This window comes from Balaenoptera acutorostrata, chromosome 9, assembly GCF_949987535.1.
Source record: "Balaenoptera acutorostrata chromosome 9, mBalAcu1.1, whole genome shotgun sequence".
NCBI classification, from domain to species: domain Eukaryota; kingdom Metazoa; phylum Chordata; class Mammalia; order Artiodactyla; family Balaenopteridae; genus Balaenoptera; species Balaenoptera acutorostrata.
In genome coordinates this window covers 29067478-29089025 of record NC_080072.1, presented here as the reverse complement: position 1 = coordinate 29089025, position 21548 = coordinate 29067478, and the positions used below count along the sequence as shown (strand labels likewise).

Genomic DNA, 21548 nt, shown 5'->3' with positions numbered 1-21548 from the left:
TGCTAATCCAAAAGCTTTCCGATTTGCCACTAACTTCCTGTTTGAGCAGCCCTCACGGAACATTCCACTTTCAATTTATAGTTCCCATCCAAGATTACCTTTATTTTTTTCCTGGGTGAAAACGCAGTACCGAGCGTTACTCATACATTTAAAATGATGCTCCATGTAAGTGACCTTAAAATGCCCCATATGTCTTCATTTAACAGACATCTATTCACTCTTCCACGTCCTTTGACCACATGCTGCCGATATATGGGGTTCCTTTCCTAAATGGTTTCCACTTATCCAGATCATTAGCAACTTGCCGTGCAATGAAACCATACAATGTTTGCTTTTAAAAATTCTTTTCTCTCCCCACCTCCCTCACATACACACACACATAGGGGTAACTATTTTCCTAGACTAAGTTTTTTATTCACCTCCTTTCTGTCCCTTTTTGCTTCTCCCCTTCCACCCTGATACACCATCATAAAAAAAGACAAGAACACAGACAGACAAACAAACAAAAATAGCCATCACAAAACTACACAACTATTACTTGCCAGGGAAGAAAATAATATTTATTGAGCATTTACTGAGTGCCAGGTACTTAACATACACGGTCGCATTTTAATCCCACGAAAAATACACAGAGCAGTGAAAAAATTAAGGCTTTGAGGTTAGACTTCCAGTTCTGCTACTAAGGAAATGAGTGTCCTTGTGTAGTTATTTAACTTCTCTATTTTCATCATAAAACTTCAATTTTATCATCTCCCAAGTGGGGGAAATATTACTTTCTTTACAGGGTGGCTGTGAGGCTTAAAAACTATTTTACGTAAAATACCTGTATGTGGGTGATGCTCAAGGAATAGTAGTTGTTGTTCTTTGCATACCCATTTCACAGATGAAACTGTGGCTTCGAGATGAAACAACTTGCTTAAGAAGGTAAGTGAGTTCTAAATGATAAAACTGAGACACAAGCTCGCTGGGGACAGCTGCTTCTAAAGGCTAAAGCCTGTGGCCTCTATACACACACTGCTTCCCCCGACCGTGGGTAGAACAGGGCTGCAGCTGTTTAAGCTACGTCCAGCCTGGGGATAAGACCTTTCAGGGGGTGTCTCCCTGCTGGGGAGGTCCAGCCAGAAGTTTGTTAACCTGAGGAACTGATGTTTTAAGGAAAGAGGGAATCAGCAAGAAGAGCTCAGCCAGTTTCAACAAACCCTTCACTGTCAGAGGGATGTCCCTGAGCACAGCATGTTTTGTCCTGTCTCCCAACAAGCCTCCCACGTGCATACAGGTGACTCTCTGGGAGGCTGAGTGACATCCTTTGATGGTCCTCTTACAGAGCAGCCTAGAAGGGCACAGGGCCTCTCTCCTGTCGAGCGCAGAACACAGCATGGCTTTGATCACCGTGACTCTGTTGTGAAACAACTCTGGCAGCAGGCAGACTCACCCAAAGGGGTAAAGGGGTGACCCGAGGCCATGCAGGTGAGGTGCCCGGCAAAAACGGAGCACTAGGTAGAAGTGGCAACCTCCAAGCTGTGGGCTCCGAAGCCCATTCACCCTCACTACGGATCATCAGGGGGACTGAAGGAAGCTACCTGTGCAGTTACCTGGACTTCCTTGTGAGCACACCTGAGCTATAGGGTAAATGTGTGCAGGAAGGCAGAGCAGCAGCAGTGCCTGGAACCCGGCAAATACGGGTCACAATTGTCAAAGGGACGCCAGTGGGCTCACCACCTGGTAATATCCGCAGAAATTCACATTACACTTACAATTCAAAGGATTAAATAAGAAATACGTGTTTGCCAAATAGCTTGAAAATAAATGGTACAGAATCTGTATGGCTTTAATTCAACTCAAAGAATTCAACCATTGAGAACTCAACCATTGAGAAGAGAGAATACTACATGTTTAATAACTGGTTTCTAACGTCCAAAGGACATTCTGAGGGCACACTCGTTTTAGCTTCCAACCAAACTCACACTTTACACTGGCTGATTTTACTGTAGCTTGAAGACGCAGTCTCCAAATCTAATAGAAATTTCTGTAGCTACTCAGAGCATGGGGATAAAGCAAATGAGGTACAGAAATGACAATGAAGAGTCTAAAAATACTGTTGGAGCCTTTCTTTGAAAACTCTCACTGCCTTCTAGGTAGGTCTGTCCCACTAATCCCTCTCCTCACCTTTACTAGACCATGCTCACCTGGAGAGATGCCGTGCACTCTATCTTTCCGAATGTTCGGGAAGGATCTAGACATGTTCATGAAGCGCTCATGGACATAGGTTAGTGCTTTGTTTGGTTCCACTTTGTTCTACCATCTCTAGCTGTCCTTGCAGATTCATGGCTATGCTTGATCTTGTCTTGGAAATATTTTTTCTTTTGCAACTGGGTGTCTCATAGGTGTGGACCTTCAGTCAGCCAGCCACAGACACATCTTTACCACTACCACCCTCATTCATGCATTCATTCATTCAGCAGAAACGGACCGAGCATCCGCTGTGTGCCAGGCCCTGGGCTGGCCTAGGGTATGCGTGGAGAACAAAGCTGACAGGGTCCCCGCCCTTGTGGAGCTTAGAGCCACTGTATCATCTCCTTCCCTCCACCAACAGCAACTCTGGGTTAAAAAGGAACCTGGGGCTTCCCTGGTGGTGCAGTGGTTGAGAATCTGCCTGCCAATGCAGGGGACACCGGTTCGAGCCCTGGTCTGGGAAGATCCCACATGCCGCGGAGCAACTAGGCCCGTGCGCCACAACTACTGAGCCTGCGCGTCTGGAGCCTGTGCCCCGCAACAAGAGAGGCCGTGATAGTGAGAGGCCCGCGCACCGCGATGAAGAGTGGCCCCCGCTTGCCGCAACTGGAGAAAGCCCTCGCGCAGAAACGAAGACCCAACTCAGCCATAAATAAATAAATAATTAAAAAAAAAAAAAAAAAAAAAAGGAACCTGTCAGTGTAACATGAGAAAATGACAGAACCCCCAGCAGCGAGCCGGCAGGGTCTCATCGTGGAGTCCAGGTGTGCCTGGAGCACGGTGTGTGGGTCCACACCAGCCCGACTTCCGTGCGGAAACACGGTCAGCACTTCCTTCTCGGTGCGTGTGCCCGGGGCTGCCGTCTCTCTCAGCTGCTCCTTGGTGCTTCAGAGGGAAATTGCCACGTGCACCCGATACTTGCCCCTCTGACGTGTGTGCAAAGGAAACGGAAGTTGTCGCCATGGAGCAGAAACACCAGAGCAGCTGGTCCGTGCCTATGACGCACAGGTATAGATCCTCATGTTTTGAACCCTAGGCTCTGGGGCACACCATGCAGAAGATCAGGATGAGTCTTTTGTTCTGTCCCCCCAACATTCCCATTGTCCCCCCCCTTTCAAGCACCCCATCACTGAAGCCTGAGAGCTCCTGAGAGGACTGGCCTGCATTTCTGTGTGTCCTTTTTGCAACTAGATGGGAACAGCCAAGGCTTCTAAGTGGCCACTTCCTGAGTTGCCTCAGGTCAAGGAGTAGAGTGACATGTGCGGTTACTAGGATATCCCGGCTCAGCCTCAAGAGCTCAGCAAAGGAAGGCTGGATTCTAGTCCTATTTCTCCCCAAACTAACTTTGGGCAAGTCGCCTTTTCTGCCAAAAGCTCGATCTTGGTTTCCTCTGTCAATAGGAGGCATCACCGGGCGGCACTGTCACGACATAACAGCACTTGTAAATGCTGGCTATTATTAATAATTATTATGAATACATGCCCTTTGCCTTTTAATTGTTTAGAATTGGTTTTAAATTTTAACTATTTAGAATCGTTGTGAAGCCCAAAGGAGATAACACATGTGAAAGTTCTCTAAGTGAAATATATCATCCAAATAGAAGTTTATTATCGTCGTTTGCTAATTGAGTTGGCCTCTCAGAATGAGCCCCCCAAAATTTAAATTAAGCCAATGGCTGATATTAAGCATAACTGAATGCCCAGGAACACTTCTATACCCTCCTCCACATTTGTCTAATCGACCACCACCAACACATCAGCTAAAGGCACACGACAAGCAGGCGGAAAGGTATGAGTTGCATCCAACGTCCTAAACTCCACATAAACCAGCTTTTGCCAAGGTATGTACTGGTATGGCTAGCAATGGGAGGTAGGAAGCAAGCGGACAGGGTTTGCTTTCTCCTTTTCCAAATAAACAGCGCGGTTGTTAAACCAGAAATGAAGCTGATCCCGTGCAGCTTTCAGAGCAGTCAGCTGCATTCTGAAGCAGGCGAAAATGTAAACAGAGCCTGTAATTCTAGAGCAGGACAGACCCGCCACAGGTTTCAGAATGGGAGAGTCCGTGGGCCTCACGCCAAGAAAAATGAAACGTTAGCCTGGGCCCTGGAACAGAATCATGTGGAAGGAGAGTGCGTATTTGTTTAACACACACACACAGACCTGTTTCTGTGCCAATACCTTCCTGAGCCCTCCTGAATAAAAGCTGGAATCCCTGAAATCGTGGCACAATATCAGTCTTGTTCGTACAGTCCTGTTCTTTAGCGTGAAAGGGCTTTCCTGCTGAACGTGGAGATGTTTCTTTCTTTTCTTCTTCTTCTTCCCTTTTTTTTGGCCCAAGTTAATTACAAAGTATGACTTGAAAATAAAATAAATGAGCCCATTCCACCCATCCCCAGATCTGAATTCCATCATGAGTGGCCAATTGGTTTTCTCATCCTCTCACTCAATATCTGCTGTTAATTTTTTCGCTACTGCAAGATCTTGAAGACTGTCAGCAAAATACATGATGCATTACAAACCTTATAATTGGAAATAAAAACATCTGAAGCTTTCTGACAGGGTAAACTTACAGTACCATTGTGCTGATCAGAACAAGAAAACGTGAGCAACCTTGTAGCTGTTTGGATGCAAACACAATTATAAAGGCTGCAGAGAGTGGAAACAACGCTTAACTCCCACTTTGAAAAACGCTGAGAAAATTACATCTGAACGAATAGACAAACTCAACATGTTGATGATCCAAAATGAGGGGGAGAGAGGAAGGAAAAAAAAAATTATCCTGCACACACTTCCTTTGAAAATGCAGCTCAATGGACTTTCTCTTGCTATTTCAGCCATTTTAGAATTACGCTGCCTAGGCTCGATCTAATTTTCCTGCTGCAGAAGTTAAGGCACTTCCTCTACAATTACTAAATCTGACAAATTACACCTGGGTCTACTCTAACATGAGAAAGTGTGCTCTTTGTTCCTGACCCCTTGGTCAGAGTAGAGATCAAATTCCTGGACATTGGAAAGCCCTGCTCATATTCATTAAAAGCCACAGGAGACTAGCTCTGCGTTTCTGTTCAGGAGGGGAACAAGGTGCATTGCTGAACTATACAACTGCCACACTGAGGTCGGAGCAAGACGGACTTTTTACTTTTAGTGGCTTAGCTACTGATCCGTTTGCACCTGGATTGTTTTTTCTACATAAGCATCTTAGTAGCCAAAGAGCAACTGAAATCAGAAAAAAGAAGGGGCTAGTCGATTTTTAAATGCCCAGTCCCACGAGTGAGTTTATGGAAATCTACTTGCACTAAAATGCTGGCTACAGATCCAGTAACCAAAAACACAAAGATGATTTCAAAATGCCACCTCCCCTCCACCCTGACCAGACAAGCAGTGAATTAGCACAAATATCAGTGGCTGATATTTGACAGATTAGAATTTTGTCTCCTCTTTCTGACCACAATCAGCCTTTGGAAAAGACATTTTTGGGATCAAAAGCTGAAAGTGATCACAAAAGGAGATCAGGAACCACCTCGGTGGCAAAAAATCAACACAAGGGATACAAGAAATCCACGAGCTGTGCTGTTATGAGAGCAAAGTCCTGGGCAGATCTAACTGCTAGGCCACACAAGACCCTCTTCTCTCCCCCAGAGAGGGAGAGAAAAATGTAATAGGAGAAGTTAAGAAAAGCTGTGACTGAACTGTTAGTCCCATGACAATACATCACGCCTGACTCCTTTCTTCACGATTCTTGGAAGAACGAGGTGGCGAAGGAATACATACAGAAGCCACAGAACCCGGGTGAAGGCCTCCTGAGGCCGGGCTGCCCCTTGAGAACTGGTCAACTCTTGCCTTCCTTCCAAGGGAGCACCTTTCTTCCAGGACAAGGCACCCCATGCACAACTTCTTCAGTGTAGGCCGTTGGATTTTCCCAGACCCATCGAACCACATCCAAACCCTCTTCTTTGCAGATCTAATAAGCACGACAGTATGCTCCAACTGCAAACACACATGAGTGCTCAGGATTGTTGTAAGTTATTTTCCACATACAAGTTCCTCCTAAATTGTAAGTTAGGAGACACTGCGTTAATTCTCTCTGGTCTTTAGGAAGCTTTCAGCGGTGCTACAAGTTACAAACATGTAATGAATATGAGCTAATATACCTTGTTTAGAGTGAAACTGAGTCACGGTCCACATTTTGTAAATACATGAGTTAATAAGCTCTCTCCCTGGTCAGACGGCAATTACTTTAAAAAAAAATTTTTTTTGATTGAAGTCTAGTTGATTTACAAAGTTGTGGCAATCTCTGCTGTACAGCAAGGTGACTCAGTGATACACATATACACGTTATTCTTTTATATTCTTTTCCACTATGGTTTATCACAGAGATGGCAATTACTTTTGAGAAACCTGTGACAGGATGGAAATCCTTAGTATCAAGGTTCTTATTTTGATTTCTGTTTTTAAATGAAAACCACTAGCAATATCAGTAAATCAGAACTAAATATTCCCTCCAGAAAAGTTATAGGAAAAGCATGGAAATCAAAGTTAAAACCGTTCACATTATATTGGAGTTGGAGGATCTAATGGGTTACTAAGCAGATGTCCACCTATGTGTGAATCTTAGGATGGAAAATCCTTATTTCTCATAGGAGAAGAGTAGCAGCTCTAGTATAAATCACCCACCACCCTCAGATTTGCTTCCAGTCAAATTCTTAATAGTGAAAGAAGCTAAAAATTATACAAGATATTAAAATAATCAAGCATGCCTGCAAATATGTATGCTCTTTAAAGATTCTAATTTTGGTGACTATTGAAGTGAGTGGCATCAGAGAGAAAGTGGGGCAGACCTCACTACCCCTGTTTTACAAAATAGAGAAGGGATTTGCTGTACAGTCAGCAGAGACTGAACTAAGGCTAGAAGCCAGCCCATCTGACTCCTAGTGCAATTGTCTCCATGTGAAGGTAGACAAAGGTATAAAGTACATTGGAAACACCAACCCTACTACATCAGTAATAGCTAACACCTATCCAGTACTTACTCCATGCCAGGAAGTCTTCTGCATGCTGTGGAGGCATTAACTCACTTGTAACAACCATGAGAGAGAAGTAATATTGCTATTTCTCACTTTAGAGATGAGAAAACGGAGGCATGGAAACAGTCAGAAAAATGCCCAAGGTCCCAAGCCTGAATAAATAAGTAGTAGAAATGGGAAAATCTGTTCTCCTTGCATAGAAATGCTAACATAGGCATTCCTAAATCAATGTTCAGATTACAGCAGTTCTGGGAATATTAATTTTTTAACTATTTTAATTATTATTTTTTTAATATCAATACTAATTTTCATCATAAAAATAGGATGAAATTGCAATTTCCTTTTCATCAACCCCTGTATTCTTGGTCAAAAGACAAAGTATCAACAATTCCTATGGGTGAGACAAATTCCATTTAAAGATCTCCCTCATTGTAAAAAGAAAGGAAATAGTTCAAACTTTCTAGAAATCCCAATAAACTGTGTGTAAAAACAACTTCAGGGTAGCATTTTAGAAGACTAATGCTGCGTGTTTTCTTGACTTAACCAGTTTCTCCAATATTAAAATAAACAATTTTGAATGAGATCAATCCAGTTCAGACATAAACTTTGTCCAAAGTTTGTACCACCACCAAAACCAAATTATGCCCCATCACTTCACATATTTGAACTACTATGTTTTGTTATTTCTTGAGATGCTACACGATCTGCCTCAGAATCCAAAAACTCCCTCATGCATCACGGCCATAATCTGGTTGAGCTAAACCCTATCCTAAACAGATCTGGACCTGCTCAGATAATGGAGGAAGCTTGATGTCATCACACCAACAACCATCAATCCAGGGAATCTCTGAAAATCCTGTTTGTTCAGGAATGGGCTTAAATGTTCTGGGCTCTGAAGATTTTTCAAAAATCATCTTAAATTATTGAAAAAATCATCTCAACTCCATGTAGAGCTTCTCTGCCAATTAGAGGTCATTCCTCAACTACTGCATAATCATTAAGAAGTGAGCTGTGGGGCTTCCCTGGTGGCGCAGTGGTTGAGAATCTGCCTGCCAATGCAGGGGACACGGGTTCGAACCCTGGTCTGGGAAGATTCCACATGCTGCGGAGCACCTGGGCCCATGAGCCACAATTACTGAGCCTGTGCTCTGCAACAAGAGAGGCCGCGATAGTGAGAGGCCCGCGCACCGCGATGAAGAGTGGTCCCCGCTGGCCGCAACTAGAGAAAGCCCTCGCACAGAAACGAAGACCCAACACAGCCAAAAATAAAAAAAAAATAAACAAATACTTTAAAAAAAAAAAAAAGAAGAAGTGAGCTGTGAAGCTGAAAAAGCTCTCTCTCTCCTGCCCTTTACCCAGAAATGCTGATATCGGCATCCTACATTACCCCAAGATCAGCTTTCAGATTATTGTTTGATAGGACTAATTTCTGCTGTTTGTTCTCTTGCCCTTTACCACCTTGTCACATATAAAAAGAACTAATTGACGTGCATTCATAAAGCTGGATATAAACACTGCAGATTATAACCACCAATTACCACAGCACTACCACCACCACCTCAGGCATACCATGTACCCTGCAGCCAGACTCAAATTAGGATGCTATCACTTAGAATCCGTGTGATTCTTGAGCAGTTACTTAACCTTTCTGCGCCCGAGTTTTCTCATCTGCCAAATGAGAATCACAATAGTGCCTGTCTCTTAAAGGCAGTTTGAAGAAAATGAGATAATAGGTATAAAGGACTTTTAGCGCCTGACATTTGGTAAGTACTCAATTAAGAGTTCAGAATCACGGTCAGGTTGATTTTAAACGGAAATATACTTCCTGTATCCACTCATCAGTCCTTCTGGATACCAACTAGTAAAGCTAGAAAACCAAATTACAGGAAATACCTCAACTTTCTATTTTACAGAAGACAATCCAAACTGTTGAGTGGGGTGGCCAATCTGAATTCACTCTGTCCTTTTCCAGCCTTATCCTTAACTTCTAAGGCAGGACTGGGATACTTTACCAGGTTAAGTGAGTAAAGGTTAGTTTTCTGCTCTGTATACACATAGAGCTCTCAAAAAGTAAGAAAGCAAATAAATAAAAATCCAAGACTCCTCTGCTACTGATCTTCTGATCTAACAAACACTCCCATTTTAGAGATTAAAAAACTGGCTCTAGAGGCTAAATGACTTGCTCAAGTTCACATAAATATCTCGTGGCAGAGCTAAGGCCTGAAAAATGGTAATTGTTATTCTAAGCAAATCACCAGGCGCTCTTCTCAATCCATTGCAAACATCACCTAATTTAATCCGCATAATAACCCTCTAAAAGTAGGTATTATTTTCACTGTCGTAGAGAAACTGAGGTTCCTTCTCTATGAATTAACTTCTTCAAAACCAGACAACTGGCAACTGATAGAACCAAGGTCAAAATGCTTCCTTGTCTGGTCCCAAGGAATACATGCCTGCTTCAAGTTTTCTAGAGCTGAGAATTTCAGTACTGAGAATTCTAGAACTGAGCTCTCCTTCAGTCTTGTCTGGGGAGCTTTAAAAATACAGGTCACTGGGCTCCACCTCAGGAAGGAGAATCAGAGTCTCAGGGGGGATATGGCTTCAAAATCTGTATTTCTTCAGAGTTGGTCAGGTGATTCTGATGTGTAGCAAGATTTGAGAAACTCTAATCTAAGCAAGATATTTTATGAGTGCTTCCAATGTAAAACGAGAAGGAAACGAGTCACGTAGGCTGATGGAATGTTCAGAGTGGCTGAATCTGCATGAAGGGTAACATGGTGACCTTCCACCAAATCCTTCTGTGTCCCACAGACACACATGCAGCCCCGGTCACACAAACAGACACGTATCTACCAAAGCCAGGCTCCCATTGATCTTGCCTAAAGAAATCTGCATCGCAATGAAAACAACAAGCATTGTGTTTTGCAGCAAGCAGTGCCAAAATACGTATTATGTTCTAAATACAGCCAAAAGGTTTCTCTTCATCTTTATCCTTTTGGTTTAAGGCACCTAAGCCGGAACCATACTTTCTGAGTGCTGAGCTAAAAAAACAGAGGGGAAGACTGTTGGAATGAACACTTACCAAGGTGCACCATATATCCTGAATCCCTTCACTGTTACCTCCGAGTCTTGTAAGTAAATACTGTTTGTCAGGAGGGACTGAACGTTGTCAAAGTCCTCTGGTTTCAATTTGGACACAGAGGGGAAACGGTAGTAGTCCTGCTTAACAAGGTCTGCCATGAATTCCTTATCAAATGTCAGTTCATGATTCCCAGCAATCACTATTTTATATTCATATGGCAGGTTTCCTGAAATAAGAAAAAAAAAAGCACCAATTAGCACGTTCATTTCCCATCATGAAGTACAAGAGCAGAGACTGCGTGATTAGCAGACAGTACCCCCAAATGAAATAGCTCACGCATTCCTTTATATTTCCATGGGAACCAAAATTTATGACTACTTTTTTATGCTAACAAAAATGACAATAAACGGGAGATAGGAAGTTGCTCAGAAGCTAAAAAGCTACTAAGGAGACATTAAGTTTGCTAGTTCCATTTCCCTTTTGTGTCTGCTACAGATTCACTGTGATGAATCCACACTGTGATGAATCCACACTTTATAATTATCCAGCAAAAAGTACTTTAATCACGAGCCTTAAAAAGGTCTGGACTTGGTTTTGACCCTTAAAAAATAAGCCGACCAACTATTCTTAACAACTCAGATAACTGCTAGATGTTTTAGTATAAGCTTCATATAAAAGACATGGCATAGCCAAGCATTTCACAATTTACATAAATGAAAGGAACTACACAGTACAATTTCATATGGCAAGTTAAAGTTTACCTTTTGGCTTGCGAATAAAAAGAACATTAAGAATGGCCCCCTGATTAGAAGGCTAAATTTCCTCCCATTGGGATGGGAGAAGAAACTGTAAAGCTTAACCCCCTTTTAATATTTATGGTATGGAAATGTGAGTTCTCCATGTGTGTTTTTTATGCAGAAGTTTCCCGATCAAAATGAGATAATTCTGGGAAGAAGAATGAAAGCTATAAAGGAAAACCCAAACACCAGACTTCTGCATAGATTTATAATGTTTGAATAAAGTACGGACCATACATATTAATAACTCACCGTGATGCTATAAGAACCAAAATCCAAAGGGAGATAGTGCCGGGCAGCTGCCCCCATCCTGAAATTAATGCCTTTTTCTCTTCTTTGTCATTATCCATCCCTCAAGCCTCACCACTGGGCAGCTGCTCGTTTTATTTTATTTCATTTTATTTTGAGGAGGAAAAGGGCGGGACGACGGTGCCTATAATTCCAGCTTCCTGAGACTCCTAGGTCCAATGCAAAATTAATATTTCCTGCTATTCCAGGAAGAATGAAAGTTACCACTAGCAGGAAATTGGATACATTTGTTGTAAGAATTGGTCCTTACCAGCAAGCCAGAATCAATGATTCAATTAATGAAGCTTATAGTGGGGGAGAGAATTATATTGTTTGGAAGGGAAGGCAAGTTTTGTCATAGGCCCACTTGGATTTCAGCAACGCAAATTGTAAATAGTATTAAAATTGTATATATAGCATGTGGGTTAAGGGGGAGACTTAGGAGAGAGGTGAAAGCAGTCAGAAAATAACACTGCAGAAAGACGAAACCGAAAACATTGTGGCCAAGCATCAATAGATATCTTTGATTATTAGCCCACAATGTCGTGTGAAATGCCTTTGGCCTCAGTTATTTGCAAGGCTACAGTGAAGAGCTCATAGAAAATAGGAAGCCTCTCTTAAATGCATGCAGAACTTATAATCTGCACTAGCATAAGGCAATAAGACTGTGATGTATGTTGCAAGCTACTTGGATAGAATGATGATATTTTGCACAATTCCCTGAACTTAAAATACAGATGAAAGATGTATTAAGGAGCCTGCAAATTCCCAGCACTGCACACGCTGGAAATTTTTGAGATGCCCCACAATTTCAACATCATGGCTCTGTGAACACACTGGCCTGATACTGCATCCCCAGACTCACCTGTGCTCCCAAGGCTGGAACGGGCTGAAATGCTTTCCTGGACAGTAATCTGCTCCAAGGCAGGTCCTACCTGCGTGAACCTTTGAGCAACTCTATTTGTACAAGTCATGCTTTAGCTGCTGGTCCTCCTTTAATCATTCATGATGATGGACTCGCTGTCAACCCTGTCTTTATGTACCACTGCTCTTGCAAGAGGCCTTGGCTTCTTGCTTTTTCCATTTCAGAGCTTCGGTTCAGGGATGGAATGGGTGAGACTGGGAAACAAGGTGACGGAAGTACATTTCTCCCCTTCAGATCAGTTAAGAAAAAAAAAAAAAAGTAAAACTGCTGCAAAGTAAATCTTTCTCAGGAAGACAGCCTCTTCAGTGTCTTTTAAATCAAATTTTGGAGACTCAGCATAAAGAAGTAGCCACCAAAATGAACAGCCACAGAAAATCGTGATGATATTTACGCATTGCCAACAAACTCATCTCTTTCTGAGAATCCAATAGTAGTTTCCAACTTCCATCCTCTGTTACCTATGTTATGAGATTGTCTGACATATTTCTTTTGCTGAACTGACCTTTCATCTATAATCTGCCAACCTTTGTGTTTTATATGAAAATTGTAAGCAGGGCAGCTGACAAATCTCCTGTTACTTGATGGCATTTTTGGTTTTTTCCAGACTAGATTAATTTGGAAGGCTCTGCAGTCAAGCTCTAACTTCTTGTTATTCAAATAGCATTATTTTAAAATTGTCAGACAAAGAGGTGCCTGCCTTTATCCATTTTATTCAGATCAGGCCATCAAAGCCGACCTGCCTGAATAAAAAACCAAGGCCAGAGTGCAGTTATTCTAATGTGGAAAAATTCTTGCTTTGAATGACCTAAAGAATTCTACCAACTAACCAGTTCTATCTTTCCTAAGACACGGTATATGTTCTATTGGTAAGATACAAGATTATTTTAGGTGGAATAGAGATGAACTTCTGACAAAATGTCAAGTAGTTTTGTATGTTCTAAAAATGCATATTTGGAAAAACACAACAATGCAAGTAATGATACATGGCTTCATTTTTCATTTCTATTTTCATACTTCTATTTTTGTATATAAATTAAGAGATGATTCAAAGAAAACTATTGAGCAAATAATAATATAGATAATTCACAGATATGGCAAAGTGATGACTAGCAAGTGAATGAATGAGATTTGGGAAACTAGCCCATCAATCAGTTCAGTTTAGAGCTACTGATCATAAGTAAGACGACAAGCTCTTGGAGGCAGCAATTAAGTCTTATTCAAATCTGTATCTCCTACTGTATCTGTATCACCTCACTGTATCACATAAATAGATGCTCACTTAAAACTAATGGATAGGGCTTCCCTGGTGGCGCAGCGGTTGAGAGTCTGCCTGCTAGTGCAGGGGACACGGGTTCGAGCCCTGCTCTGGGAGGATCCCACATGCCGCGGAGCAACTGGGCCCGTGAGCCACAACTACTGAGCCTGCGCGTCTGGAGCCTGTGCTCCGCAACAAGAGAGGCCGCGACAGTGAGAGGCCCGCGCACCGCGATGAAGAGTGGCCCCCGCTTGCTGCAACTAGAGAAAGCCCTCGCACAGAAACGAAGACCCAACACAGCCAAAAAAAAAATAAAATAAATAAATTAATTAATTAAAACTAATGGATAATGGAAGTCAGCTGGGTCCTCACTGCTATTCTACAATTCTAATCATCCTATACTCTTGCCACTGCCTATTCCCTAAGCTGCTATCACAAAACTTTTCCAGGTTCCTCTCTAGGTTCCAGGCTCCTTTTGACTCTGCACTTAGCATACAATACGTCCTCACCTCAAGACAGACTCTCTTCATTTCCTTCTCTTCACTTTCCGATCACTGTTTACATTTTCTCATCTTTCTAATAATTGGCCTCTTAATCCATTTCCTGCCACTGGCACTTTAATTTTTCAGACATCTCTCTATGATATTTTGCATCTCTTTATTTCTCCTCCTTAGTGAGTTTATGTTTACCCACCCCAAGAAAATAAAAACAAGCAGCTCTTCACTCACTCACACCCACACACACACTCCTCAAATGCAATCCTAAATCATCCCTAACCTTACTTCTTCTTTGAGATGCTTCCTCATTTTACTTCTAAACTTCTGGAAGCAGGATTCTAGAAGCTTGCAGCTGGTATGCCAAATTTAGCCCACAGATGTATTATAGTGGGCCCTCAACTGTGTTTTATTTTATTTTCTTAGTTGAACTAACATTTAGAAATCAGGAAATATCACACCAAAAATTCAGGGTTTCTGGCTTCTTTTGGAAGCTAAAAAATCAGGCAATACTGACCTCAGTCTGCTGCAGACCTCCTCATTCCCTGTTCCTTCTCACACCTTGGCCCACTTATCACGATTGTGTTGCCTGATGGGGCACCCTACTATTAGAATCAGCAACTTAGACATAAATGGCTATTCAGAATTTACCCAATGCAATCTGCCTTTGTTTCTGTACTCTTCCAAAAGCTTCCCTGAATGTCAATAAAAACCTCCTAAAAACCAAAGCCAAGGCTTTTTCTCCATCCTCATCTCCATGGATGTCTCCGCAGTGACATCCCTGTCTGACAAAGTATCTCTTCCTGGATTAGTGATGCTGGACTCTGCCTTCTCCCCCTCCCTCTCTGGTATTTCCTTTCCTCTCTTCTTCCTCAACTCCCTTTGCGTCCCACCTCATTCTCAGCTGACCCATGACACTCTCCCTCTTCATCTTTACTTCTATGAATATTATTTAATATTTTCTTACTGCATGTGTCACACTTCTATTCTCTGCGATTTAATTTTCAAATTTTTAAATTTTATTACAAATTAAACTGTGGAGGCAGCAAGAGGGTAAGAGTGGGGCCTCTGCAGGCTTCACGACATGTTAGCTGTATGACCTTGGACAGAGCCCTTATGTTCTCTATGGTGCGTTAGCGATAATAACTGCATCCACCTCATAGGTTGCGTTCAAGATAAAATGACATAAAGCTTCTAAAGCACATGTGTGGTATGGAGTAAATAATCAGTGCACTTTATTATTTTACTCCATTTTTTTAGTTTTACCCTTTGCATGTGACTTGTCTCCTCCTAGACTGTGAGGTCCTTGAAGGCATGGATTGTGGCTTGTGGTTCCTTGTTTGACCCAGAGTACCCAGTTCAATACCTTCCCAAATGGCTGGCACACAATAAGTATCTGTTGAAGGAATGAATGAACCTCTGCAAGACTTATCAGGAACTTCCTACAAAGAATTCCAGGAATGGGCTTGTCATCTTGAGCTATATGACAAGGTTTAAACCAGTACTGGGTTGTCCTCCAAGTTTAAGCCCTCCTGAATTGCTAGTTCAATTAAAAACAAACAAACACAGTTGGGGGCCAATTCTAATACATCTAATTTGGCCTACCAGCTGCAAGCTTCTGGAATTCTCTTTCCAGAACTTCAGTAGTGAAATGAGGAAGCATCTCCAATCCAGTCTAGCCAAATATTCTCCAATACACTGTTTTTAAACTGCAGTTTCTTCAAATATAAATGGGGGGGAAATAATAATACTACCCCTAAGGTTTGATGCACATTAAACAATATACTGCATGTAAAGATTTGCACAGTTTCTCACACTTTATCATCACTCAGTATATATTAGCTGTGTTATAATAATTATTATAATGATTGCCCTTCCCAGTTGCCAACCAAGAAAATATTAGTTTATCCACAAATTGGATCACTCCCTGGTCACATTGCACAATGTCATTGCCTTCAAAGAAAAGCATCTGGAGATGAAAAAGAAAACTTCGATTTTCCAAAGGCAGAAACTGGCATGGTCCAATGTATCCTTCAAATTAACAAAAACGTTACTAGGGTCATTAAGATATCTGGATCTGAGGTGATGGTGAGTGGACCTATGAGGCCTTCAACCTATACACAGTGCAAACCTAGCTGCCTCTGTCGAGATGCTTCTAACCTTGAAAATGTGTGCCCTCAACACATCACTTCTTTCCTCCTTCTAACATCCAGTTACCCATTTCTTCTAACATTTACTGATCGCCAAAAAATGGGCCAGGATCAGTCCCTCATTCACAAACGAATAGTATAACCTGTGATAAGTAACACCCAGATTCTATTTCTCTCAAGAGTGACTGCTCATTTGGAATACCCCTAATATCTTCATAGAATCAGATGAAGGTACTCTTCGATGAGTATACAGAGAGGAACAGAAAAAGAAAAACTAAGATCTTCGGCTATGCACATGTCTGATAAAGCCGTGACAACTTTAAAGCAGACACACAGCGGATTGTGTCAAGGTCAGCCTCCCTTCCTTCCCAAACTCTGGACATTTAATGTGTCACTTAAAGCGGCTCCCATGTTTCACACCCCGAGTGATTTTAAAGCTGTGCTCTGTAACCCTCCCCCGGGCTGGAGCAGGGCGATGTGAGGAAAGAGACAAGGGGGGAGGGGAGGGGCCTGCTCCCATGTTCACCATGGCAGCACTCCTTTCCTTTATTTTACGACTTGGGGAAAGATTTGATTCGAAGAAAGTTAGCCCTGGCTTAAAAATATTAAAAAGAAAAATCAGTGATGTATCCAATTCAATTTTACTAATGAAGATAGTGAGTGCCAGAGAGGTGCTGTCACTTGCTAAGCAAAGTCACAAGTCAAGCTGGTGGCAAAAGTGGGACAAGAAAAGCTCTTTGCCTCCCCTGCTAGTATTCTGTCAGGTGAGCCCAAATCTTTTTTTTGACACATGATTTATTTATTTATTTATTTTTAACATCTTTATTGGAGTATAACTGCTTTACAATGGTGTGTTAATTTCTGCTGTATAACAAAGTGAATCAGCTATACATATACATATATCCCCATATCTCCTCCCTCTTGCGTCTCCCTCCCATCCTCCCTATCCCACCCCTCTAAGTGGAGGTGAGCCCAAATTTGTAACAGCCTCATGGACTTTGGCTTAAGACCTATCTCTTACATGAGTCCTCCTCATACCACACATGCTAGCTCAATTTAGGCATTCCCCAAATGTTACTGCAGCTGTGGGTGTAATTTCTTACCCACTAGCTCCCAGAAGAATTTGGGAGCCTACCCAAGGAAGGGAAGGTCATAGACTTGAGAAGAAGGAAAAAAAGCTCCTTTGTCCATTGTCATGCAGAGTCCCAGAATTTAAAAACTTGTTGACTGTATTATGAGAAATAAGATGAGGCTTTGACAGTAGAATAGAAGTCCAAGGTAATAAACTAAAATGTCTACAGGGACCAGAGAAATAAGACAAAAATGTGAACTGAGCTAGGTAGAAGTAAGAGAGAGTGGTGAGGACTAGGGCATGTGTGTATCAGCATTTTACAATAAACATATATAAGCACTCCTCTGGCCAAACACGATTCCTTGCTAGCTTGCCCCACACCCACCAATAAAAGTTAATGTTCCTCAAAATTATCACACAACTGCAACCTATTTTTTAAAATCATTATAGAATGTATTCCTCTCGAAAACTCAAGTTCATGTCAGATCAGAATCCAAGGTCATTCCAGAATACTTTCTTTTCCTGGGAATCTGCCTGCCACCTACTAGGAGTTGGCTCCTGCCCCATATTCTTTATTCGTCATGAACGGGGAGTATGGGAAATAGGGGCAACCAAAATGGCCATCAGGTTGTGACTTACGACAAATACCACCTTCACCATGCCCAATTTTTATCAGGGATCTGACAGGCAAGGTTAACTGACTGCTATCTCCTACTTATTTCTACTAAAAACCCAGGGGGAAAAAACCCAGAGTACAATAGTAGTTCTTTGTGAAGGAGATCATCCCAAAGCAAACATGGCTTGCTGGGTTTCCTGGGTAAAGGAAAACCTACTTATACGAAGGTGACAAATTGATTTAAATATCTCCAATCTCTGTGTACACTCCCCTCCATACTCCTAAATTCCAGACTTTGAAAATATATGAGGAAACCAAAAATGTTTCTGGCATATCACTCACATAAAATAAAGCTCACTATGTAGCAAGAAGAAAACAACACAGAGATAACAAGTCAGAAGAACCTGCAATGGCTCCCAGATGCCCAGGAAAATACAACTCACAGGGCATAACCTTCAGGCTCACCTTCCCTTGCCAATGTGCTAGAAAAAATGAACTTTCTGAGATTAAAAAGAATAAAACAGATATATACTCAGACCTATTATCATGGACTGTTAAACACAAAAGAGATATATTGCAATTCAATCACATTTCTGAAAACTTTGGTCTGTGTGGGGCACTGTAGATGTTCCCTAATGCCAATGTTATAAAGGGACCTTGTTATAGCCCCAAGGTGGATAATAGAAGGCATTTTTTTCTGTTTAAAATTATTATTATATTTTAATATCATAACTCCAGCAGAGAGGGAAATGTTTAAACTCTTGAAGGTTCTCTATTCCACTGAGGACTAAATAAGAATAACTTGGGCTTGAAAATTGGCCAAGCGGAAAATTTTGCAGGAGGATGGAAGGAAAAAAAACAAAACCAATGGCTATGAGGATGGAAGAACTATGAAGCTCTGGGATGGACTAAGGAGATGCGTCAGTTAAATTCCTTCCTTGATTGGGATTTGGGATTAGCAGATACAAACTATTATATACAGGATGGATAAAACAACAAGGTCGTCCTATTCTATAGCACAGGGAATTACATTCAATATCCTGTGATGAACCATAATGGAAAAGAATATGAAAAAGAATATATATATGTATAACTGAATCACTTTCCTGTACAGCAGAAATTAACACAACATTGTCAATCAACTATACTTCAATAAAAATTAAAATAAATTAATAAATTCCTTCCTTGATGACTGCTGGGGGCCAATAGCAGAGAGAAAGGCTGAGTCCAGCCTGGAGGCAAGGAGAGGGCTCTGAAGCTAGAAGCAGGTAGAGCCCACCTTTCCCTGCTGTGCTCCCAGCACCTAGAAAAGTGCTTGACACATATTTGGTGCCCACTGCCTACATGTTAAATGAATGAATGGACCTCCAGCACTCCCTCTCGGCTCCACGGTTTGCACTCACTTGCCTCGGCTGCAAAGCCACCAGAAACATTCGATCAGGGCAAGCTCCGTCTCTGACCTCAGTCTGTCCCCCGTCAGGCTCCATTCATTTTCACAAGTCCTGACGGCTCTAACGTTAATACTCACACTTGCTGATGGGGCCACACAGCAGGTTCAGACTGCTACCTTCTCCTCTGAAACTCATGCATTAGGGTTTCTTCCATGCTTGCAATGGGAAACCAAGTCTAAGAAATATTAAACACAGAAAACTATATTACAATAATGTCAAGGCTGAGCCGGAAACCCAGGAGCAAGTAAGGAATGCTGAGTGAACGCCCAGTGGTCTGCTGCAGGAATTAGGGCTAGTGTTAAGAAGCCACAGCTGAAATGCTCCCTCCTCCTCTTCAGCCTCCTCGGTAAAAAGAATCACAAAGCATCAGGAGATGTTATAAGCCTTAATCCACAAAGGAGACAAGTGTCCATCCCTCACCCAGGAAAGCAGACCTCCCTCTGGACCCGAGTAGTCACCAGTATATGGCACTGATGACAGGTAACGTGACTAAGAAGTGTAAACCACAAGGCCATTAGTACCCATAATTATTATGGACCTGAAAACATCTCAGAGATTTGATTGCTGCTCAGCAGCAACTTGTTTGCATGCGTTCTCGTCTCAACCATAACCTTATTCCAACACAGCTTTCTGTGACTTAAACACACACATGCACACAAACACTCACACACATTCATACACTTTACTACCATAAGGTATTAAAAATGAATGACAATCTCCTCCTTGTTTCCCAACTGAGTACCTCTAAGTTGCTACCCAGACCAACATGGCATGTTCTATATGTAAAGCCGTGATGGTAACTGTCCAAGGAAGCATGGCTCCAATTATACTTGAGTATTACCATCTGCCTATGTAACTGGAACCATGGGTAGTCTCTTCACTGTTTATTTTGTCCAACCTCTTCCTTACAAATGAGAGCCTTGGCTTGTTGAGAAAGACTGATACACCATACAACAAATCTGATCTGAAACAATCAGACTATCTCCTAAAGACCCTTCAGTCGACTTCCTCAAGTTTCAGAAAACTGGATCCAAATCAGGATTTCACTGGATAGTCACAGGAAGAATTGGTAACAACATTGTCAAGTCTCATCTCAACCAGCCATGTACATGTTTATATCACTGGAGCATAACAGAATGTAGAAATAATAGCATGATGGAGAGATCATGGGCTTTGGAGTCAGACAGATTCGGGACCAAGTTTCTGATTCTGTCACTTACTACCTGAGAAACTGAAACTCAAAACATGCTATTTAACCTTCATATTACTCATCAGAAAAAATAAGGATAATTGCACAACCTATATTACAGAGTGGACATGCAGACTGAGTGAGGTTGATAAAGAACTTAATATAAAACTGACACATAAAGGACGATTATTATTATCATTATTTTTATCCTGTCTTTGTTCTGCATTGTAACTTCATTCGAGATAAGGGGTTCATCTCCTACTTCTTACCATCTTAAAAGAGTGTTCAATGAGTATCTTTAACAAACTAGTAGTGTTGACTGACAAAGTCTATGGTGAGCTGAAAAACAATATGTTGGGATTTTTTTCCCCACAAAGCCTTTAAAAAAGCAACTAAGAAAAAGGTGTTCCTTCCAGCAATAATTACAAAACAAGTGGCAATTACTCTACTGAATAATCAGAGGAACAAATACAAATCCTATGTGTGTGCATTTTAAACCATTAAGTATGGTAAAAAAATCAAATAAAAATAACTCTGGCATAAAGGCCATCTGCTTTAAAAAATAATAACAATTTTAGAGGCTTTTTAGATTCCCTCCCCACTTTAACCCCACAAGTAATAATAAAAGAAATCTTTTTGTAATAACTACTATGATTTTTGCATGCTGAAACAATGTTTGGGCAGATGAATGCAGGATTTCAGTGTGCAGTGATTCCAAGGGGCTGGTCCACAGAAGCCAGAACAGAGGGTTGACAGTGGAAATAAAATCTCTGCCTTAACAGCGCCACTGGGGCTAGATGAAAATGGTCTTCTAGAACTTGATTAAAACTAAATTGAAAAAGAACATATTTGGCTGATATTACATTAGACTAAAATATAGAAATGAACCCTAATACTCTTGAAATCTAATAAGAAAAAGCCATCTCAATTTCCAAACTTTCAAAAGCATCTTCTTTAAATGCATCACAGATGAA

The 21548-nt window shown here is 41.5% G+C and overlaps 1 protein-coding gene across 6 annotated transcripts in view; it reads right to left on the bottom strand.

Annotated features, from left to right (window-relative positions):
- Positions 1 to 21548, bottom strand: part of MPPED2 (metallophosphoesterase domain containing 2) — a 174572-nt gene that overhangs the window by 75470 nt on the left and 77554 nt on the right. For all 6 annotated transcript variants that reach the window (XM_057553650.1, XM_057553647.1, XM_057553649.1 and 3 more), the window contains one exon: positions 10338 to 10563. In XM_057553650.1, the coding sequence (XP_057409633.1) occupies positions 10338 to 10563 (226 nt within the window). The remainder of the gene's footprint in view (positions 1 to 10337; positions 10564 to 21548) is intronic.